The sequence below is a fragment of the Pseudopipra pipra genome, chromosome 13, assembly GCF_036250125.1.
Source record: "Pseudopipra pipra isolate bDixPip1 chromosome 13, bDixPip1.hap1, whole genome shotgun sequence".
NCBI lineage: Eukaryota > Metazoa > Chordata > Aves > Passeriformes > Pipridae > Pseudopipra > Pseudopipra pipra.
Genome location: NC_087561.1, coordinates 2,556,021 through 2,578,491, shown reverse-complemented (window position 1 = coordinate 2,578,491; position 22,471 = coordinate 2,556,021). Strand labels below are relative to the sequence as shown.

At 53.3% G+C, this 22,471-nt stretch overlaps 1 protein-coding gene across 4 annotated transcripts in view; it reads left to right on the top strand.

Annotated features, from left to right (window-relative positions):
• The window catches only part of DRP2 (dystrophin related protein 2), a 28,611-nt gene that overhangs the window by 4,109 nt on the left and 2,031 nt on the right, over nucleotides 1–22,471 (top strand). The window contains exons 2-24 of one of the 4 annotated variants that reach the window (XM_064669622.1): nucleotides 4,021–4,174; nucleotides 8,108–8,241; nucleotides 9,053–9,209; nucleotides 10,094–10,214; nucleotides 10,698–10,966; nucleotides 11,464–11,610; nucleotides 12,150–12,228; nucleotides 13,388–13,448; nucleotides 13,833–13,894; nucleotides 14,165–14,239; nucleotides 16,160–16,361; nucleotides 16,578–16,663; nucleotides 17,378–17,535; nucleotides 17,670–17,836; nucleotides 18,155–18,266; nucleotides 18,648–18,784; nucleotides 19,048–19,113; nucleotides 19,865–19,930; nucleotides 20,227–20,370; nucleotides 21,009–21,246; nucleotides 21,382–21,502; nucleotides 21,649–21,735; nucleotides 21,856–22,092. In XM_064669622.1, the coding sequence (XP_064525692.1) occupies nucleotides 4,067–4,174; nucleotides 8,108–8,241; nucleotides 9,053–9,209; nucleotides 10,094–10,214; nucleotides 10,698–10,966; nucleotides 11,464–11,610; nucleotides 12,150–12,228; nucleotides 13,388–13,448; nucleotides 13,833–13,894; nucleotides 14,165–14,239; nucleotides 16,160–16,361; nucleotides 16,578–16,663; nucleotides 17,378–17,535; nucleotides 17,670–17,836; nucleotides 18,155–18,266; nucleotides 18,648–18,784; nucleotides 19,048–19,113; nucleotides 19,865–19,930; nucleotides 20,227–20,370; nucleotides 21,009–21,246; nucleotides 21,382–21,502; nucleotides 21,649–21,735; nucleotides 21,856–21,980 (2,922 nt within the window). In that variant the 5' untranslated portion in view covers nucleotides 4,021–4,066 and the 3' untranslated portion in view covers nucleotides 21,981–22,092. Of the gene's footprint in view, nucleotides 1–4,020; nucleotides 4,175–6,094; nucleotides 6,169–8,107; nucleotides 8,242–9,052; nucleotides 9,210–10,093; nucleotides 10,215–10,697; nucleotides 10,967–11,463; nucleotides 11,611–12,149; nucleotides 12,229–13,387; nucleotides 13,449–13,832; nucleotides 13,895–14,164; nucleotides 14,240–16,159; nucleotides 16,362–16,577; nucleotides 16,664–17,377; nucleotides 17,536–17,669; nucleotides 17,837–18,154; nucleotides 18,267–18,647; nucleotides 18,785–19,047; nucleotides 19,114–19,864; nucleotides 19,931–20,226; nucleotides 20,371–21,008; nucleotides 21,247–21,381; nucleotides 21,503–21,648; nucleotides 21,736–21,855; nucleotides 22,093–22,471 lie in introns of those variants that run through there. The other 3 variants (XM_064669625.1, XM_064669623.1, XM_064669624.1) reach the window with 3 other exon arrangements.

Below are 22,471 nucleotides of genomic sequence, written 5' to 3'. Positions count from 1 at the left end.
TGAAATATCCACAAGCCTCCCACCTTCCCCCTTAAAGGACACTGAGCATGCTGAGCTGAAATGTTGTTACTTCTCTTGTACAGTAAGTTAAACAACAACAAAATCATTAACATTTCCAGCAGCAGGGAACATGTTTGTATTTCCATCCCCCTCATGGGATAAAGGCTGAGCTGCCTTGCCTCAAAATTTTCCCATATTTTTTTCCTTATAGGCCAAGATCTGAAGTGGAAAGTTTCCGCCCGGAAAGAATGTTTTGGAGGAAATTAGCAATTCAAAGCATAAGCCTGGTGATCAAGAGACCTCTTGACTTATATGCTGTATTTGCTGCTGTTAAATGTAGTAGAGAGCCAGAAATTCAACATCTGACATTAGACTCTACCTTCTGTGTCAGGTTCCTAATCCTGGGGTTACCTTAAGCTGCAGCGGGAATTCTCCTGATGTTTGGGAGAGTTTGGATATGGGTTTGTGTCAGGAGGATTTTAAACAAATGCAGCAAAATTGCAGAATTAGACTGTGCAGCACATGCACAGTGGCAGGCTGTCACCTTCTTGTGGGCTGGGATGGAGAGGAGATGCTGCAGGAGATGGGACACAGCCTCTCCAGCCAGCCAGGGTTGCTGTAAAGCAGGAAGAGAACAGAGACCCCTGAGCAGAGCAGTGAGTTGTGTGGTAGAGCTGAAGCAGAACTGGCTGAGCAAAGGCCATTCCAGCTGCCTTTGCCAGACTGCCTGTAAAGCAGGGAGTGAGGCAGGCTCTCCAGTGCTGAATTTGTAACAGGTACAGTTCCTGCAGGAAGAGGAAAAAGGCAATTATTTTGGTTTTAATACACTCTAGTGCCCAAGCATTCAATTGTTGAAATGCAGTGTCAGGATTTTGGGCTTTCTTATTTTTCAACTAAAGGATCATGGTCTCAGCTAGGCTAAATAGTGGTGGCTTGGTTACTAAAATGTTTGGAAGCCCTAACACAGCACTGTGAAACATCTAATGCTTCGTTTCTTAAGGTGGGCTGAGAGCAGAGGCAAGTGTTGGGTGCTTTTAATGTGGGAGGATGCAAAAGAGAATCATATAATGAGGCTGCACCTGATCCTTCTGAGGACCAACCTGACCACCTTTGGGTGAGAATCCTCCAGTGAGGATCAGGTGAGACACACCAGTGGAAAAGGTTTCACTCCTTGCCCTCTCCACTGTGTGAGTGCAGTGCACCAGTGCCTGCCCCGTGGTGACTCTAAAACTGCTTCTTGCAGTGTCCTCCTGTGGAAATTCTCACCTGCTTCTACTTACCTGGGCCTTGATGTTTGTTCTTCTTGCACAGAAATGTGTCCAGGAGACCAACTTTGCTTTATAACTGTTTGGACAGCCTGACCTGAGTCCTCTGAAGGAGGATTTCCAACTCCTTTTCAAGTAGAGGCTTGTACAAGGCTACAATAGGACGATAGTTTTAGTTGTCAACACCTAAATCTGTTTTGATTGATGTCCCTTGGCTGTCGTGTGCTGGGGTCTCCAGCACCAGCCTAAAGCAGAGTGCAGAGGGTGAATGGGGGTGAGGAGGAGGCCAAGTGGGTCACAGGTGTGGTTCTTGACAGATACAGGCATCAGCAATAGGTATTTAGCCAGGAAGCACCCACAAAATATCTGCTCTAGTGCTGCAGTGCCCAGACACAGTGCTATAGTGCAGCACTAGAGCAGAAGTGGAAGATTTGAAGCTATTTTGTGTCTTGACAGAAAATCAGAGTAGATCAAGAGCATTTCTGCTCTCCTGGTTCCTGTAACAGCAGGGAATGTGGCAAGGGGTTGTATGAAGCTGCTGGTTTGCTTGCAGACGTGCCTCTCTGTCTGGTTGTCTCTCTCTCCCACTGAATGTCCTCCTTCGTGCTGGCTGCTGTGCAGGTCAGCTAGTTCCACATTACTGTGGGTTCTCCACCTCTGGGCTTTTTCTTTGTTATTGCAGAGTGGCAAAGAGCAGCTGAAACATTACCATCACTGCAACTTCATTGCAATGGGCCACAGAAGAACTGAGGCCTCAGGATGGCACCTGCAATGAGATGACACAGAACCTCACTGGCAAAAGCCACGGATTTCCCACTCGTGGGGAAGAGCTCAAAGGCATTCCTGTGTTAGGCTTTGAGGCAAAATAACTTTTCACGCCTTGAAAATTGTGTCTCTGCTATGCTGACTGTCACCCAGAGGTCATTTAGGGGAACAGAGCCCATATAGCACAAGCACTGGAGGAACAGGGTGTGGTGTTACCTGCTGGCAGAAATCACCCACTAAACCCTTGGAATTGAATGAGGTGAATTTGCCCCAAGGGGCTGGGGGGCTTTGAAGACCCTGGGGTTTGTAATTATTAATGTGTCCTCATAATCCCCTGCCTGCATGAGGAAAGGAGCTGGGTGAGGGTGTTGTGATGCACAGCCTGTAGCGTTTATTGGTGCAAATGGGCGGGAGGGAGAGAGGACGAGACCTTGGATTGCTGGCATGTTGGAGAGCTCAGCACAAGCTGTTCTGCTGGAAAGGCAGAGAATTATGGCTGTAAAAAACTGCTAAGAGATTAAAAAAAAATCATAACAGGATAATCTGTTCTTTTAATGTGTGTAATGGAGGGGAGAGAGGCAGTGAAAGCTCAGGCAGGAAGAGTGAGGGATGTGAAAGTGTGAGAGATGGGCAGTGTGTGCCAGGGCTGGAGGGCTTTCTCCTCACCTGTCTGTCCAGTGGGATTGCTGGCAGTGCAGGATGTGCTGCCTGCTCCTGCCCTGCAGGGCCAAGCAGGAAGATTCTCAGCTGTCCAACTGAGCTGGGTGTGAAGGACCCAACAACCTTCTTCCATCAGTGTTCTGTCTGTGCCTGGAAGCCACCTCATCTCCACTTAGACATGAGGTCTGGCTGCTGGGGCAGGGGATTGTTACCTTCTAGAAGCAGGAAAGCAATCACTGAGTTAGGCAGTGGGTTGGACAGGAGGCAGCACAGCACTGTGGACCCATCACAGGCAGTTTTGATCACTCTTGATTTGCTCATCTGACCATGTGCTGAGTCTGGGCTGGGTGAACACCCTGTGTGGTGTTCACAGATTTTGTATGTGAGGTCTCCATCCAGCTGGGAACATGTTGGTGCTCAGCTCCTCTCATGGTGCTGCCACTGCTCGAAGGTAGAGTTGTGGGATTGTGCTCCAGTTGCAGGAATGTCAGACTCAGGTAAATACTGCCTTCTCTGAGCTTTATTTCTTATGGCTTTCTGTAGAGCTGAGATGATGCTGGCAGTGAGATAGATCACTATTTTAGCTTATTTTATTCAGAGTCCAAACAACAAAAACCAGCAGCGTTGTGACCAGAGGTTGTATTTTCAATCTACAGAATAGTCAAGGGGCCACTGCTAACTGGCTTTGCAGGTCATACCATTCAAAAAAATGGACATAACAAAAAAGGGAATTTTAGAACTTGTAATGAGTAAAATCTCATAAGGAGGTGTAGCTGATAGTCTGAGATGTGTGTATGAGATGCATGAGGCTGAGTGTCTAGGCAATTTGCCTTCTGAACATAAAAGAAAAAATAATATGTTTGGAAATATTGTCTATTATGGGGATATGTCTATTACATCTAAACATAATTTGTTGTCTGGGATTAAAAACCATACCACTGTACCATCCACTAGGGAGAAAATTAACTCTAACCCAACCAAAACTAGAAGAGAGGTAATAACAGTGAGATCCTCTCTTCCATCTTTTCTGAAACCATAGACATCTTGTGTAGTTCAAAAAATCCAACCCTTTTTAAAAATGCATAATATTCTGTGGGGCTTACTAACAGAGTATCAACACAGCAAATTGCATAATCAGGTGCAAAAAAAAAAAAAAGAGTTGGACATTTAGGTGAAATAATATTGCAACATTAGGAGAAGTATATTAAATAAAACATTGCTTCCTTTTAGTCTCCAGCTGCCGCAAAAGCAGCGCTCCAGGCAGCTGGGAAGGGGCTCAGCTCCACGAGGAGGTGCAAGCTGACCCAGGGACTCTAATGCTGCTTTTCAGGTGCTCGTGCCCAGAGTTGCCTCCACCCCCATGAACATCAGTTCTGATGCAGCCCCTGGTGATGCAGGAATGGCTCTATGTCCTCCCGCGGTGTCCTGAGTGGCACGTCCCAGGCCAGGCGCAGCACAGCAGCACTGCCCCCCCGCTGTCTCAGGTAAGAGCTGGCTCTGGGAGCCTTTCTCATGGCTGCGAGTTTCTGTGGGGCAAACCAGGGCCTCTGTTCCTGTGGCAGGGAAAGCTGTCAGCCCCAGCCTCCCAGGGGCTTGCACTTAACGGGAGCGTGAGCTCTCCTTGAGCGTTCCAGCTGTGAAGTGCTGCCCAAAGTAGAGGAGGAGGGACAACCTGCAGAGCTGCATTTCAAGCTTCTTCCAAAATAAAGAGCGAGAGGCTGCTGTTAACAGCTCTTACGTATTTGGTTGGTTTTTTTCCTGGAAACTTGGAAGAATGTCAGCTTTGGCTGAAAATGCAGATTTCTAACCTTCCTGGTTGCAGAGAAGAGGCTGGAAATGAGCCCTTGGTGAATGCTCTAAGGCAGAGGAGGAGTCTGACCTCTTTCCAGTCTAATTATCTTGAGGAACAGAGAGTGTGCTCCCACTGTTGGTTTCCCTCCTCCTTCCCCAGGGTCTCTGAGCCGACAGACCAGGCTCCTCACCGGAGGGAAGGAAGGTCTCTGGGGATCCCTGGGCAAATGGCAGGAGTGAAGAACAGAAAGGTGTGCTGGCAACTGTCTGCAGAGCTGCCTGTGCTCTGCACTGAGCTGTCATGAGCTGGTTTAGCACCTTTAGAGTGCAGAAATGCTGCCTCAGCTCTGCCAGAAAACGGCTCCCACTTTACCTGTAGCTGTTGGCCCCAGGGTACGTCTCAGCTGACTGGAGACTGATGGACAGTGCCAAAGTTTCCCTTGGGTGCTGGCAGTGTTCTTCCCAGGACAAATGAGGTCCCAGCTTTGCCTTTTCCTGTTTCATTGTGCTTCAAACATGGAAAGCAAAGGCTGATGCTGAGGCTCCTCCCTGCTGTGATGACCATCAACCTGGCCCCATCCTGCCCCAGAGAGCCTGGATCTGAGGGAAGAAGGCAGAGCTGTCTCTGGAGAGGCTCCAGGATGCAAGAATGAGGCAGTGGGGCAGCCTCTTGGTAGCTGAGTCAGGGCTTATTGGCTCCAGGGTGGCTGTTATGGTGCTGCTGCCCAGCCAGTGCATGAGTGGTTAATAAAGAGCAAATGAAGCCCCCTCCTCTGCCTGGGAGCTGGTCTTGCATCTCTTGGGCCTGAGAGGTGGTGAGAGGAGAGAGGAGGTGCTGTGCTGGTCCTGGAGAGAGGGACAGCAGCAGTCAGATGTGCAGGCAGGGAAGGAGGGGAAGAGAGGGAGAGATACAGGGAGCTTTTCTTTCCCTCCTTGTAGGTGGAAGAGAGCATGGAAACAATTCTGGGCAGCAGGACTGTGGGGGACATAGGAAGCCAGCCCAGAGCCTTCTGGCAAAAAGAAACTATTTGCACCCAGTCCAGACTGGCAGGAACATCTGTGCTGGCACCCATCACTGTGCTGGGGCATGGGGGGGGCATCTTTGTCCTGGAGCACGTGGGGGACAAGGAGGGCATCTTTTGTTTTGTGGGATTAGGTCTCAAGAACGTGACTATTTACCTTCTGGATAACCAAAGCTTGCTGGGACCATTTCCTGGATAAATCTCTTTCCTGGCAAATACTCCTGTGTGCTCTGCATGTGCTCCAGCATCTGAGGGTAAAGTCTCTGCTGGTCACCCCATCCCAGCCCATGCCCTTGCAGAGAGGGTTGTTCCCCAGTGCTGGCACCAGTGACTCTGCACACACCTGATTTCCCACGGGGGGGTTGCCCTATAGCGGGCAGATCTCTGCCCCCTTTGTGCTTTAAGGGCAGCCACGAGGTTAAGGCAGGTTGGTGGCTGCTGGAATGCCACTGGACAAAGCTGGGATTGAGGCTGGCTGTGAGGCACTGCCGCCCCCCTGCACATTCCTGGGGGGTCAGTGCTCGGGGCATCCTGCTCTGCTGGGCATCCAGTGCTTCCCTGCTGCCCTCCTGGGTGCTGCCTGTGGCACCCGGAGGGCTGGGGGGCAATGCTGGTTCCTTTGGAGAAGCTGGGGGGCCCTGCAGCGGATCTGTGGCTGAGCACAGGTAGATGCACTTGCCAGAGCCTGCGTGAGTGTTCTGCGCCCGAAAATAAAGCTCCTCAGGGGTGGAGGGGGAATGTGGGTCCAGGCTGCTGCTGCTGCTGGGGATCTGGGGAAAGGGTGCTTAGGAGATGCTCAGAGGGCAAGCACTGTATTGTGCTGTACTGGGCTTTGTCCTGGGGAAGCAGATGTTCAGCACCTGCACTCTGCTTGGTCACTGCCATGGGCTTATCTGCTGGGCTTGGTCTGTGAGTCACAGCCTTGGTGGGCTTTTAATTTCTTAAACAAAGCTGGAAGGACTGTGTGATCTGCACAGCTGTGTTGCAGTTGCCCTCACACTGGGGTAGAGCTGCTCCCTTCCTTTGGTATCTCCTGGGATAGAGGGGAGGGCTGGAGCATTCCCTGGCACTGCTGTGGGACTGACCTACTTCAGTGCCGTGAAGATCTGCACATGCAGAGTATTGATTTTTCTATGTGCAAGCAGCAGTTTTAGCTTGAGTGGATTATTATTCATGGCCCCAAGAATCCTGTGAACTCTGTGGGTGATGGTTTTCTCTGTTTTCTTGGTGCTCCTAGAGTGGCAGGATGGGGAGGCAGAGAACAGCCTGTTAGATGTTTTTGGATGAATCAAACTTAGCACCAGTCCTGGCAATCATTTGATTTCTCTCTGAGAACTGGTGTGGAGGGGGTATTTTTAGCTGTGCAGCCAAATTCCTTGTCTGGTGATTTTAGTTCTGCCCCTTGTTTTCCTTGGCTTGGCTGGTTCTCTCCTCTCGACACCTCTGTGAGCCCTCGGACAGGACAACTGACAAGTAGCTACACATTCCCCTTGGAAGAGCTGCTGCTTTCCCCCAGAGGCAGCTGTCCTTGTCTGGCAAAGGAGTTCCTGTTGTATGCTCTGTTTAGAAAGCGCTAACACAATTAATTATGGCTGATTAACCACCTGGGGCTGATTATCACAAACGAACTCCAATATCGAAGTAGCATTCGATCGAAACACTGCTGTTTCTCCGACAGAACCCATCGTTGTCTCACTTGTGGAAATGTGTCCATGTGTTTTGCACAGGGAATGATGTTTTTTGGAGAAAACCCTCTCTCACTCACTGAGCCCTATGTGAGGTGCTTCTAGTCCTGCTGGTGTGTATCATCACCAGCAAGTGCAACTGTGTCTTCGCTGCCACTGTGAGCAGGGATAGGGCACAGCGCTCAAGGCTTAGGAGAGGATTCCACCGAGGATTTGTTGTCCAGGGATCAGCAGCCCATTTTCCCAGCTGAGTGGCGCAGTGCAAAGTGTGCTTCCTTCGAGTGGCTGGATTAGGATTTGCTATCACCTTCTCCATGGCTTTTTGGAGCACCCTTCCCACTACTGCTCCCTCTGGAGAGGTGTGGAGGAGAAGCAGCATCTGTGGAGGAGAAACGACTTCCCAGATTTGCTGTGCAGGCAGGGAATATCCTTGAGCTTCTGTAGAGGAGCAGGTGGCAACTCCCAGTATTGGGGATGACATAAAGGAGGTTGGCAGATCCCCTTGCTCCTTAGGAACAGAAGGACCAGTCTCCTCTAGAAGCACAGAAGCCCTGTATAGCATGGAAAAAAATCATCATTAGCCCTGCAGGGACTGTGACACATAAGGACCAGCTCCGATTTAACAGCTAGCAGTGAGCTAAGCTCATTGCTGGATAACTGAGGAGAGCAGGAGACGTGCAGTAAGCCCTTCCTTCAACCTTTGCTCTTAGTTCTGCTGGAGCTGGCACTGCATCCTTCCTCTGGGCACAACCATGGGCTTCCTGGGAGCTGCTGAGAGACCACTCAAGGAGCAGGGCAACCCCTTTGTGAGTTGAAAAATGAGTCAGGGTCAGGACAGGGTGGGGTAGGTGCCCCCAGGCAGGTGCCCAAAGCCCTGGGCAGTGATGTCTGGATGCAGCATGGTTCTGTTTCTGCCCAGGTTGAAGCCTCGCAGGATGGTGCAGGACCTTCGTGTGTAACCCCCCAGGCTCCAAGCAGTGCTGCCGGGCCCCAGGCCCCTCTGGAGATGAATCTTTGCTGGAACGAGATAAAAAAAAAATCCCACAGCCTTCGGTAAGAATCCCTGCCTGGAGCAAGCCTGGCCTTCCAGCCTTGCCTGCTGCTTGTGCTTGTCAGGAGGCTTTGGAACTTTTTCGCTTGATGAGCCACATGAATTCACAGTGACCTTGGCTCAGTTCTCCCTCCTGTCCACAGACTTCTGAATATTTCTCCTTATGCTGAAAAGCATCCCCTCCATTTCCACCCATCCCGTCCTTTCCTCCCTCCCTCCCCTCCTTCCCTTCTCCTTGCTTTCTACTGCTCCCTCTATCCTCTGCCATCTCTGCAGCTGGTCTCTTTTTGCCCCACAGCTTTGCCTCCACACACTCTGTGCTTGTCCCTTTGCCGGCAGCCCTTTGCACTTCCACTGAGGGGAACATGCCTTCCAGACTGTCAGAGGTTGCAGCTCCACAGCCAGCATGACAGAGAGCTTAACTGGGGCGTGTTAATTGTGTCCTGCCTTAATCCAAGGCTCCTGGAAGCTGCCCAGACACGTAAATGCCAACCCAAGCCCCCCGTGCTAGCCAGAGCACAGTTCTGACCCACAGGCGAACACACAGTGACTCTGTCCTCTGCTCTGGGCTCCAGAGTGAGGAACAGCTTCAGGGTTTCCTCTCCCCAGTGCCTCCATGCTTCACCCCACCTGGCAGTGTAACATCTATGCTGCCTGAGGGTCATGCACAGCCCGTGTTAAGGTGTGCTGACACTCACTGGTGGGGTCCTGGGGGTCCCCACCCCACCATGGTGCTGTGCCTCCCCTCTCCAGGGAACCTGCTCCTCTCCTGTCTGTCTGACTGCCAACTCACTGTCCTTGCTCTCCTGCCAGGGCTCGGCTGGAGGCCTTTTCTGACCACAGTGGGAAGCTGCAGGTGCCTCTCCAGGAGATCATAGACTGGCTGGGGCAGAAGGATGAGGAGCTCTCAGCACAGCTGCCCCTGCGGGGCGACGTCCTCCTGGTGCAGCAGGAGAAGGAGACGCACGCGGTATGTCCCCTGCCACTGTTCTCTGCTGGGATGAGATGAGGGTGACTGGAGGGAATTGTCTCTCACTGGCCTCTGCTTTTGGGATCCTGGGGCTTGAGAAAGCTGGTTGGTCTAAGGGCAACCCGGTGGTTGGGACACGAGTGATTCCTGCAGTAACACATTTTCATCATACCTGAAACTGGGGTAAACACAGACAGATCAGATTTTCCTGCTCCCATGATCAGAGAATTTTCTTCTCCCTGCTAGTGGCTGTTGGATTATAGTTGTTTTTACCTTGAAAACAAAAATGAACTGTTTATTGTTGCTACCCCTCATCCCTGCTGGAGTCACTTCCCTGGTGCTCAAATAGCCCATCCAGCAGACAGCACTGGTGTGGGAACTGCAGTTGGAGGGGAGGAGAGGACATCTTAAACCAGTGTGCCTCTGAAGTCTTCCTTGGTAGATGTGCTGCTTTGAGGCATCCTGCTGTTCCTCTCCTTGCTCCTGCAGCAGCTGGACCTGTTGCTGAACAGCTGCTGGAAGGACTGTTTGCGTGGCCATGCTCTCACTGTGTGAGTGAGGAGTGTCTCCAGTAGTGCCTGTGAAAGCACCATAAATAAAGCAGTTCCCCTTGTGCAGCCCTGGCTCAACACACCCTTCTGGGCTGGCTGTTCTGCCTCCCCAATCCAGCAAAGCTGCAGGCCAAACCTCTGCAGGGGCCACCTTCTGGTAGGGGGTCATTCCTTCCCTGAACAGCAAAAATATTTCTCTTAATGTTAACTTCTGTGTCTCCAGTGTGATTTGGGCCCTGGGGTGAATAAATAACTGCTGCTTTTGGCAAGGGGGCAGCAGGGCACAATTTTCTGTCTCAGCCTGCTGTCTCATCTCTGTGCTCTGCTCTCCAGGCGTTCATGGAAGAAGTGAAGTCTCGGGGACCATACATTTACTCTGTCCTGGAGTCAGCACAGGCTTTCCTTTCCCAGCATCCATTTGAGGAATTAGAAGAACCAACTTTGGAAAGCAAAGGTCTGTGGAGCTCCCCCTTCCTCGTTCTCTCATAGCATAGCTCCTCCCAGGCTGGCATGGAAAGAGTGGAGTGCAGGTGGTTGGAACAAGGAGGCACATCAGTGCTCTGCCTCACACCACCGTGCCTCAGGCTGCTCCCAGTCCTTTGGCTGAAGGTCAGACTGGCACAGGGCAGTGTCACTGTCCCTGGTGTAGGCAGAAGCTCATTAGACAGCATCAGATGTGCTCTGGGGCAGGGTTTTAAAGGGCAGCAGGGCTTCTCCCTGTGAGGAGCAGTGGGCACGAGTCTGTGGGCAGGCTGGATGCCTAGGGGAGCTAGTGCAGAGGTGATACTATTATTATTTGTTTTCCCTCCCTCTTTCCAGTTTTCCCTGGATTTTTTAATCTTCCATTTCCCTGTCCTCCCTCCATCTCTTGCCCCGCTCTCCTCTGGGCTGGGGTCTCATTTTTGCTCTCTGTTCCCCTTCTGCTTTGCCCTCACAGATGTCTCTCCCCGGCACCGGATCCAGAACATCAGCCGCTTCGTCTGGAAGCAGGCGAACGTGGCCAGTGAGCTGTGGGAGAAGCTCACAGCCCGGTGTGTGGACCAGCACCGCCACATCGAGCGAACGCTGGAGCAGCTGATCGAGATTAAAGGGGCCATGGAGGAGCTCAGCACGACCCTGGACCAGGCTGAAAGCGTGCGTGAAACCTGGGAGCCCATCGGGGACCTCTTCATTGACTCCCTGCCAGAGCACATCCAGTCAACCAAGGTACTTTAGGCTCTGAGAAGCCTCCAGCCTTGGCCCCAGAGGTGATGAAATGCTGCTTCCCAGGAGGACAGTGCTGCCCTCCTGGACTGCTCAGTCCAATGCAGCCTCATTACCTGTGATCTCAGGGGCCCAATCCTTCCTCCCACAGCCCCCTCACTTTGTGAGGGTATTTTTGGCCCACAGTGTCCTGAGCAACTGGCTGTGCTGAGTACCTTGTCATGGCCTTACACAGGTACAGTGGCTCAGCACAGATGATTCATTGTCCCCATCCCACTTCTCAGGAGATTTGAGTAATCTGCAGCCTGGTTGTTTTGGTCTGTGTTTTTTTTTTTCCCTTGCTAAGGTATCCTGTGGGAGGGTTACTCAGCAGTGGCTTGGCAGCCACTGGCCCACCCTGAGCTTGTAGCAGAGGAATCAGATCCAAGTTGTGACCACTCACCTGCTTCTTTTCCTTCTTCCCCTGCTCTGTGCCTGTTTCCCTGGGCATGGGATTCCAGCTGTTCAAAGAGGAGCTCTCCCCTATGAAGGATGGGGTGAAAGTGGTCAATGATCTTGCACACCAGCTTGCCATCTCAGATGTCCACCTGTGCATGGAGAATTCCCGTACCCTGGAGCAGATCAACACGCGCTGGAAACAGCTGCAGGTGGGAAGGAGTCAGCACCAAGCACTGCAAGTAAACCATGGGCAGGAGGATGGTGGGGAAGGGTCGCCACTGCTGAGCTCCAAGGATGGTAAAGTAAGGCTTGGCATAGAAGGGATGTTACAGCTGGTGTTCCTAGTGGATGAGAGATCAGTTCAGTGTGAGGAAAGTAGCTGGTAAATCTGTAGAGGTCTTGATCAGGAAAAGGCAATGGGAGGAACAAAAAATGCTGAGGAGAATCAGGGTCTGATGGGTGGAGGGAGTTGGGAAGTGTCAGTACCAGCTGTGGCTGCTTGGATGTCTGTGAAACTGTGGATACAGGTGATGTGTACATGCACATGAAGACGTGCCCTGTGCTGCCTCACCCTGGGGGAGGAGGTGTAGAGGGCTCAGCAGACTGGGGGATGCAAAACCCACTTAGGAGAAGAAGGAAGAGGACCTGTGTGCTGGGGCATGTCTGAGTCCACCCACAAGCCTTCCTGAATGGGTCTTCAGGAACTGCCTGATGGATTGCCATTGAATTATTCTGTCCACTTCTCCAGGCCTCCATAAATGAACGCCTGAAGCAGCTCCAAGATGCCCACCGGGACTTCGGACCAGGCTCCCAGCACTTCCTGTCCTGTACGTGAGCGGGTCCTCCTGGCTTCCTGCCTTGAGGCTGCCTCTGCACAGTGGTGTGGGCTGTGGCACAGGAGAATTGGGTGCAAAGTCCTGTTCCTGAGCCCAGGGCCACACACACAGCTCCAAAATGGCCCAGGCCGGTGCCTGATACACAGGAACCAAAGCAGGAGGCATCTCCCAGTGTTAGCACTGTGCTACCTCACCCAGTGGGATCAACGGTGTGACGTGAGCACAGAGCTGTGACACTCACAGCAGCATCTCCCAGGTGATTCTGGGGCTGTGTCAGCCTCAGAGACTGGGTGGCCAAGACAACAGATGGCAGAAAAAGGCAGTCCCCCATATCCCGTGTTAGTCATTTGGAGGCTAAAAATGTGCCTGTTAAGGTGGTTTTCATTCATGTGGTGAGGCAGAGAGATGCTGTTTCTACAGAGCAGAGCTGCTGGCTGACAGACCTGCCAAGGATGGGCAGCAGGTTGTGCTCCAGAGCCTGTCCTTGGAAAGGCTGAGCCCTGCAGGGTCTCCAGATGTCGGTGGGATTTGTTGGCCTGTGTTTCTCTGCAAACCACATACTCCTATCTGAAAGAAGGAATGACTTTTCCAGTTGCAGGGATTGATAAGCTGCCTGTGAAAAGGGAAAATATAACTGAGGGCCATAAAAGGGCTTCCATCCTCTAGATAACAAACATAGGATGGGACATAACTGTTATGGGATGTGTCCTTATCTTCCCAAGATACTGCAGCTGACACACAGAGTGGGAGTAATGGAAACAGCTGATGCTTTGGGTGCCTGAGCCTGGCCATGACAAGTAATGCTGTGTGTGTGCACCCAAATCCCACCTGCTATGATCTCTGCCCACTGGTGTCCACAGTGTTGCCTCAGGCATCATCAAAAGCATCAGGAAGTGTCTGTTCCTGAGTTATGAGCTCAGCCAGATAGAGAGCCCCTGTCTCAAGAGACAAGATGTCTCTAATAAGACCAGCAGTCTTGTGTTTCTTATGAGCAGCATCCCCTTGCCTGCACCAACACCCCCAGTTGGTGATTTGGGAAGGCAGAGCCTCTTCAGAGGCACCCACCTGTTGGCACAGTCCTACTGGGCTGACATCAGAAACAGCTTGGAGGAGTGTTTGGTGTTGATCTGACACGTCTCTCTCCTTGCAGCCTCTGTCCAAGTCCCCTGGGAACGAGCCATTTCCCCCAACAAAGTGCCATACTACATCAAGTGAGTGTACTCCCAGTCACAGCCTTCTCTGGCCTGGTGGGAACAGGAATTGGGGACCAGTTAGGGGTGGGGGGCAGTGAGAAGAATGATCTAAGCACTGACAACCAGTGAGATGTGTTGCCCCCAGCCTGGCAGAGCCTGGCTTTCCCTGCTTACAGAGGTTTCCAGATGAGAGGGAACGCTGTCTGGAAAGGGAGGGAGCTGGTAGCAAGTGAAGGCATCCTTCTGTGGGCATTTACCATGCTGCTGTCCTGGGGAATGTGCTCAGAGGGGTGCAACAGCCCCAGTTTCCACTCCCAGCACCAGCCAGGTCATTTCATAATCTCTCATGGCAGCTGCTTGAGTGCCAGCTTGACTCTTGATTTCCATCTGTTTCTCTTCCAGCCACCAGGCCCAGACGACATGCTGGGACCACCCAAAGATGACAGAGTTGTACCAGACGCTGGGTAAGGAGGCTGTCACACAACCACTCCAAGTAGTATCCACCTTTTTGCGGCATGGGGTGCATGTGAAATCCCCCCAGGCTGCCCTCCCACCTCTGGCACAGGGTCCCCAAAAGCAAAGTGACTCCCTGCCAGACTCTGCTCCTCATCCTCCTGCACGTAGTCTGCTTCTGCTGGTGGAGCTGGTGCCTGGGAACTGCAACTGCTGCTTCCTGCCCTGGAGATAAGGATGTTGCCCCGTGGTTTCATTCTCCTTTTCCTGTGTTATTGCAGCGGATTTGAACAACATCAAGTTCTCGGCGTATCGGACGGCCATGAAACTACGGCGGGTGCAAAAGGCCCTTCGATGTGAGTGTGGGAAGGGTTTCCCTCCTGCTGCCTCTCCCCCTGTGGAGGCATTAAACTAACACAAGCTTTTATCAGCACATCAAAGGCAGGAGGCACCAGGGGGCAGGGAGCTGAGGCGAGAAACCAGGAAGAGCAGCCCATGGCTGGAAAGCCGAGCAAATTCACCAGTCTGTGTCAGTGCCTTTCTTTACAGGCTTAGGGTGGAAATATATCAGAGGCAGGTGTTAGTCCAAGGGATTTGAGAACAAAGTGGTCCAGCTCAGATTTACAAAGCTGTGGGATCACACAGGGGCTCACCAAGTAGCTCAGATCGAGCACAGAGAAGTCATGGATGTACCAGAGAGCAGAAACCAATCACACTGGCAGGGGCAGAGAGGGCTTCACTGCTGGAAGAGGAGGAAGGGAGCTAATAAACTTGAAGTCTACACTGTTGGTAAAAGCTGGGGGATTAATAGCCAGGTGAATATAATGCCATAGGAGCTCAACACAATGCCCAGCTCTCCCAGAGGGAGGTGCTCCTCGGAAACTGCTGAGGAGTTTCCGGGGGAGTTGGCAAGCAGGCAGAGGGGAATCTGATAGATGCAGCATCCTTGGCTGCTTAGAGCTTTTGACAGGGCCTCTCACCTAAGTCTCTGTCAAAATTAACCAGCAACAAGATGAGGGGGTTTTTCCTGAATTAATTGTTCCTGACATGGAAGAGGTACAGTGGGGTCCCGTGCTCCTTGACATCTTGGGAAAGGCCTGGAAGAAGGCAAAGAGTGAGGGTGAGAGGAGGTTAGATTCTCAAGGGAGTTGAACCCTGGCCGTGGAGTATTTTCCTGACATTGTGGTGAGCAGGCTGTGCCATATCTGGGGACATTTGGGGCTGGTGTAGTACAAATGGAGCAAAGCAGCAGTTGTCTTTTGCCATCCTGTAAAGGTGTCCATGCAGCAGCGGCTACAGAAACACAGGGTGTGGTCAGAAAAAGGGCAAAGAACAAAGCAGAGCTCTTCCACATGCTGCTTGGGCATCTTTTGCATCTTACATGCTGTGTTGGCTCCTCCTCTCCAGCCCAGAAATGACTTGAATAAGTGCTCCTTATTCAAGACATACCTGAGAAAAGGGCAAGGAAGTTGTCAAGACAGCTTCCCCATGGCAAGGAGTTTGGTGGAGTGGCCATGTAGGAAAGAGGCAGTGGGGGACAGATCAGAGCCATGTGCAATTGTGGGCAGTGTGGACACGAGGGTGAGCAGGAGCAATTCTCACTGGCATGTGAACTGGGAGTACCCAGTGCAAGTCTAGCAGTTTTGACAGAAGAAGGGAGGATTTTTCCACAGAATGAAGTTAGAGTGTGGCAATGGGCTCTGAGATCATAAGTGGTCTTGGAAATGGAAAGACTTTCTGGAAAGAAAGATTACTGGCTGCTAAATGCAGTAGCACATACAACCTGCAGCCACAGAGCTCTGAAAGCAGGGCAGCCAGGGTAGCTCACGCTGTCCTAGCCCTGTTTTGGGTTTGCGCCTTAACTCCTACACCCTGTCAGAGCTGGAGACAGGACTGATCCACCCCTGGGCAGCTGCTGGTAGGGTCTGTGAAGCTCTGTGCCCCCTCACCTCCCTACACCAGCTCCACAGGGACATGGCACGTGCTGAGAGCTTGGCTCTGGGTGCACAGGGCTCTGCACAGAGCCTTCCATGGGTGGACACATCAATGAGGAAGGAAGGTCACAGAGAATGGTGGCTCAAGGTGGAGATGTAGTATTTTGGGAGAGGTTTACAAACAGGAGAGAAATTCTAGGAGCTGTGCCCATCCTGCCAGCATCTTTCCCGCTGCTGTGGGACTCACACTGCCCCAGGTCAGGGCAGGGCTGCACCTCTCCCCTCTTGGTTCTCACCTGTCCCGTTTTCCCCTCTTTCCCTCTGCCTGTGCTTTCTGTGCAGTGGACATGGTGACCCTGGCCACAGCCTTGGAAATCTTCAACGAGCACGACCTGCAGCCCAGCGACCGGGCGATGGACGTGGTGGAGGTGATCCACTGCCTGACCGCCCTCTACGAGCGGCTGGAGGAGGAGCGGGGCATCCTGGTGAACGTGCCCCTCTGCGTGGACATGAGCCTCAACTGGCTGCTGAACGTCTTTGACAGGTACCGCTCCTCCAGGGCCCCCCTGAGCTGTGGGGCTGCCACGCTTGGAAGGAGACCTCTGTGCTGCTTCTCTGGCTGGGAGTGCTGCCAAAAACGCTCTGGCTGTTAGTGAGGGGGCTGCCTGGTGTGTGCTTGCCTTGCTGACCCCCCTGAAAAAAAAAAACCAAACCCAACCTCCAAAGCATTTTCACACCTGTGCAATATCTCTCCTTGCAGTGGCCGCAGTGGGAAGATGAGGGCTCTCTCCTTCAAGACAGGCATTGCGTGTCTGTGTGGGACAGAGGTCAAGGAGAAGTTTCAGTGTGAGTCCCTTGTCTCCCTACCCCAGAAAATGGTGTGGAGTAACCTGGGAAACCAGGAGTGCTTTTGTTTTCTGGTTTAGACCTTCTTTGCCCAGGAAGAGCAAAGAAACATCTTTCCTGCAGTGACTAAGCTACTTGCATTGCCACCTCTCCCTCCCTCCCTCCCTGGGCCTACGCCACCTAAATTAGGAGGAGGTTTTTTTGCAGACTGACTGGTGTTGCAGTGTTCTTGCTTGCATGGCACTGTAAGGAACAGAGCAGAAAAGGCACACAGGCAACAGTTATCCAATACTTCCCAGAAGGGGAAAAACCCGGGGGTGCATGTTGGGGAAGCAGGTTTCAGACGAGTTAAAGGGAGCTGCTCTCCTTGCTGCATTTTAGCCCTGGTACTCTGCCATGGAATATTGTGGAGGAGGTGGCATAGGAAGCACCAAGGGATTAAAAAAAGGGATTGGGCCAATTCATAGAGGACAGGCTAGCTGTGGCTGTTAAAGAAATGAGGTGTGTAACCTCTGTCCCAAGAAGACGCTAAACCCCTGGTTATTGAGAGCTGGAAGGATAAGGGTAAAGGTTATTTTCTCTTATTTGAGCTGCCTGCTGGAGATGATCAGTGGGGCCCCTGGTGTCACCCACACGCTGCTCCCCGTGCCTGTCTCCTGCCCAGGGTGTGGGATCAGCTGGGTATCAGCCAGGCTGTGTCTCTCCTGCCCGCAGATCTCTTCAGCCAAGTGGCCAACGCTGGGGGACTGTGCGACCAGCGGCACCTCGGTGTCCTGCTCCACGAGGCCATCCAGGTCCCACGGCAGCTCGGGGAGGTGGCAGCGTTCGGGGGCAGCAACGTGGAGCCCAGCATCCGCAGCTGCTTCCGCTTCGTGAGTGCAGGGCCACGGCCACGCCGTCCCTCCGCAGCAGCCGTGCTGGGGACAGGCTCACAGGGGTGCAGAGGGACCTGTGTCCCTCATGGCTGGTCCTTGCTCTGAGCAGCCCCTTCCTCTGCCTTCCCCAGAGCAACGGGAAGCCTGCCATCGAGGCGTCCCAGTTCCTGGAGTGGGCCAACCTGGAGCCACAGTCCATGGTGTGGCTGGCTGTGCTGCACCGGGTCACCATGGCCGAGCAGGTGAAGCACCAGACCAAGTGCTCCGTCTGCCGGCAGTGCCCCATCAAGGGCTTCAGGTAGGGTTGTGATATGGGACCTGGGCCCCCAAGGGGAGGGCATGGTGTCCTGCAGGAGTGAGCAGAGTTTGTTCTGTGCTGTTGGGGGAACCTAGAGCTCTGCAGCCAGCAGTGTTTTGGGCAGGGCAGACCTGGGGCCAGCTAAGGGGAAAGAGCAGGATGCTTTTCTGGGACTTCAGCCATCAGCACCGTGGGTCACTGGGATGTGAGAGCAACACAGGCTACCTCTGTGCCCTCCTGCTGACCTCTTCTTGGGCTTCAAACTTGCCTGTTTTTACTGACTTCCACTGTCTCCCTATGGCCTCTTGGCCTCTCCAGGTATCGGAGCCTGAAGCAGTTCAATGTGGATATCTGCCAGACTTGCTTCCTCACCGGCAGAGCCAGCAAGGGCAACAAGCTGCACTACCCCATCATGGAGTACTACACCCCGGTATGGAGCTGGGCAGGGCTGGCAGAGTCCTGGCTCAGAGCAGGTCTGCACTGGCAGCAGCAGCCTTGTGATGTTTAGGCTGGTACAACACGAGAAGTGAATCCCTTGTACAGTTTTTTAACCGTCTGCATGCTGAGAGTTGCCTGTGTCCCTGTTATTCTGGGGTTCACAGCGAAAGGGATGCACAGCACCAACCAGTGCCCAGCTTGGCTTGTGCCAGATCCCATGTCAGCCTGACAGAGCTTCCTTCCATGTGCCCCTAGTGCCTCTTCCTCTGTGGAGCTTGTCCCCAGCCTGAGGGGACTTCTCTACTGTGAGAGCTGACCTGTGCTGCCCCACTTTTCATTAAGCAGCACTTTTGTAATGTTTGTGTCTCTGCAGACCACGTCCAGTGAGAATATGAGAGACTTTGCCACAACGCTGAAGAACAAGTTTCGGTCCAAGCAGTACTTCAGCAAGCACCCACAGAGGGGTTACCTGCCTGTCCAGTCTGTACTCGAGGCTGATTTCTCTGAGACGTGAGTTGACTGTGCCCTGGGCTGTGTCTTTTGACTCAGCCTGACAGGTGGGCTCCATGGGTGGAAGGAGCACTTCAGCTGTGAGACAGAGCTCCCATGGGCGGGCTGGAGGGGGCACTTGTTCTGAGGGTGATACAGCACCAAGTTCTTGAAGGAACAGAGATGTCAGTCTCCCTCTCCAGCCTGTCCCTGGCTCTTCTCAGCCCAGTTGAGATCAGGGCAGCCTCTCCAAAGCCTTGCTGACCAGTGTGCTTCTCTTCCAGACCAGCCTCCTCCCCGATGCTGCCACACGCCGACACACACTCCCGGATCGAGCACTTTGCCAGCAGGTACCACCACTGGGCACTGCTGTCACACCAGGGCATGGAGCATGACTTCCATGGGTGTGGAGGGGTTTGGGGGCAGATGTATGGTGAGCTCTTGCTGCTTGCAGCCCCTTCCACCCTTCCCAGCATGCTGCACCTCAGGCAGGGCCAGGCAAACCTGCCTGGGACGTGGCTGATGCCAAGTAAATTGGCAGTAAAGACCATGCACCTGACAGGAGGTGTCAAAGTGATGCAGCAGCTTCCATGGACTGTCCTGTTCTTCCCAGCACGAGCTGCTGGTTGGATTCTCACCAGGGAGATCCCTCAATATCTTGCTCTGTCTGTGTGCTCACCAGTGCTGCTTGCAAGCTTCCCAGTGCTGCTTGCAAGCTTCCCATTGCTGCTGCCTTGTGGTTTGTGGTGCCTCTGCCCTCACCATGGGGACCTGAGGAGACAAGGAGTTTGTACTTGTAGCTCATGCCCCAGGCTGGACCTGGAATGCTTTCACCCCTTTCTTTTGCTTATGAGAGCAGAGGCTGAGCTGACTGCACAGCAGCAGCCCTTTATTCCAGAGACTGTCATGAGACCAGCAGTGTATTTTTGTTTTCTAAAAAGAAAAAGCTCTGTAGAGCCTGTGAAGAGGGGAGAACTTGTGCAGGCCAGCTGGGAGACCCTACCAGAAAGGGGTCTTGCAGGGGCTGAAATAAGGAGGGTAAACTGAGCAGACATTCAGGGTGTCTCTGACCATATCTCAACCTTTTCCTCTTTCCTCTAGGCTTGCAGAGATGGAAAGCCAGAACTGTTCCTTCTTCAATGATAGCCTGTCCCCTGATGACAGCCTGTGAGTTCTGCCTCCTTTCCCCTCTCACCTCCTGATGAGTCAGAGCTCCTATGGCTCCATCCATGCTTAGCCAGGGCACAGAAATGCTTTCCTTCCCAGTCCCTTTGAGTAAGAGGCTCTTGGGCACCCCCAGCTAGCCAGGGATGCTGAGCCACTTCTGAGCTCTAGGCCTGGAGCAGCCAGAATGAGCTCCCCCACATGAAACCATCTCCCTGCAGGCTGTCCTTCCCCGGGGGCACACAAATCCCATCAGACTGATGTTCTTCACTAAGCTCTTTCTCCCCTTGCTGCAACAGGGATGAGGACCAGTATCTGCTACGCCATTCCAGCCCCATCACTGACAGAGAGCCTGGGGGCAGCCAGCAGGTTCCAGGAAGCCTCAACATGGATGACAAGGGAGAGCTGGAGCGAATCCTGGCCCACTTAGAGGATGAAAACAGGTAGAGGCACAGGCAGCTCTGAAAGTGGGGCTTATAGCCTAAGGAGGGGAAGGGACTGGAGAAGCCTGGTGAAGCTGAGTGGAGCAAGGGAATAGCTGCTGGATCTGTAGGTGGGGATTGGAGATGTTGAGTGGGCTGTTTTGGAGGGTGTCCAGGCTAACACATAGGAGCGCTCAGTGAGGGTGTGCACTACAAGGAAGGGAAATAACTCTGTTCCCCAAAATGTTCCTTCCCACATCCCCAGAACTGTTCCCTTCCTGAACCACAAACTGGTTGAGTTGAGTTCAGGGCACTCTGTATTTCATGTCCCTGAGCCCCTTGAGAACAGTGGTGGTGCTGCTGCTCTGGACCACATGAGGTGAGGTTCTAGGCAGGGCAGATGAGCTCAAGAGGAGATGATGCTTTCCCTGCCCTTGTTTTCAAACTCTTGGGAAGCATTTGCAAATGTGTTTGTGAACTCCCTGAGTGGGGCAGAGCCACAGACAGGCTGCCCTGCAGAGGAGCATCCTGATCCTCAAGCTTCACAAGCGGCAAAGGTTTGTCTCCAAGTCGTGGGCCATCCCCCGTGTGCAGCTGCCGGGTGTTTCCAGCACTCCCTGGGAAGGAGCGCGGTGATGCTGACACGGACTGTCTTACAGGATCCTCCAGGGAGAGCTGAGGCGTTTGAAGTGGCAGCATGATGAGGCAGTGGAGTCTCCAACCTTGGCTACAGGCTCCCCTGAATCAGTGCAAGACCCACACAACGACGAGCTCCTGGCGGAAGCGCGAATCCTCCGGCAGCACAAGAGCCGCCTGGAGACCCGCATGCAGATCCTGGAGGACCACAACAAGCAGCTGGAGTCCCAGCTGCACAGGCTGAGGGAGCTGCTGCTGCAGGTGTGCTCAGAGCAAGAATCTGGGTCCTTGGGGCGGGCTTTGCCATATCAGAGCTGTGACAATGGCAGAAAGGGATGGTCACAATTGGGGGAAGAAAAGGACAGGGGACTATAACAACCTCCTTTCTCACTCCAGCCTCCAGCAGAGTCAGATGGCAATGGCTCAGCAGCATCCTCCTTGGCTTCATCTCCACATCAGTCTGAGGGCAGCCAGGCAAAGGAGAAAGAGCACAACACCCCTGACACCGAAGCTGCAGGTGAGGATTGGGTTTGGGTTGAGCTCCTGGCCCTGTTCCCTTGGTCCAATGCTGGGGGACGCTGCTTGCACCCTGCCAGAGTGCTGGCAGTGAGGCAGCTGTCCAGAGAGCCTGCTTACGTCCTCCTGCCCTCTTTTCCACTGCAGATGAGGTGGAAGCCAAAACCCAGGAAGTCAGCATGTGCCTGGAAGACATAATGGAGAAGCTGCGGAGCGCCTTCCCCAACTCTCGAGGTACTTGAGTGAAATCCTCCTCTCTCGCTTCTTGCTGCTCTCTCAGATGAGGTTTTCCCCACAGAGCCCTGCCCCGATCCCAGCTTCCCTGCGACAGCTGATGACCCCCAGTGCTTACAGCCAAGAGCTCTGCTGCTGCAGTGCTGCTGGGACTGGTGCGTGGCCTGGGAGCAGAGAGGAGGAGGAGGAGGTTTCACACCTGCAAGGAGAAGCCATCAGAGCTGCCAAGAGTATGGACCAAATAGATGCCCCCAGATGAGGTGCAAGGCAGCCTCCTGCCCTGCTGAAAACCCTGCACCCTGCGGGGTTCCCCACCGTGAAGATGGACAGACCTGCCAGGATCCAGCCTGTAGTGACCACTTTGAGCCACCTCTTGGCTTCCTCCCTGTCCAGACCCCTCCAGGAGAGGTTGAGGCCCCAGTTACCTGGTGAGATGGAAGCGATGATGGAAGCTCTCGTGACTGCTCATGGACAGCTGTTCCCAGCAGGGATGGAGACTGGGGGATGTGTGTGTGGAAGGCACTCCACTCACCCAGTGGGTTTGGGTGTTGGTCATTCTGCTCGTTCCCTCTTGTGCTCCAGTCCAGGAGCAGCACTTGGTCTTTCACCTGGGGGAGACAGCTTGGTGCCAGCACTAACACGAGGTGGTGGTCTGCCTGTGCAGACTCTTGCCCACTTCCCACCATCCCTGAGCAGGATCCTGCTGGCTCTGTAGCAGCCCCCTTTAAGCAGGTGG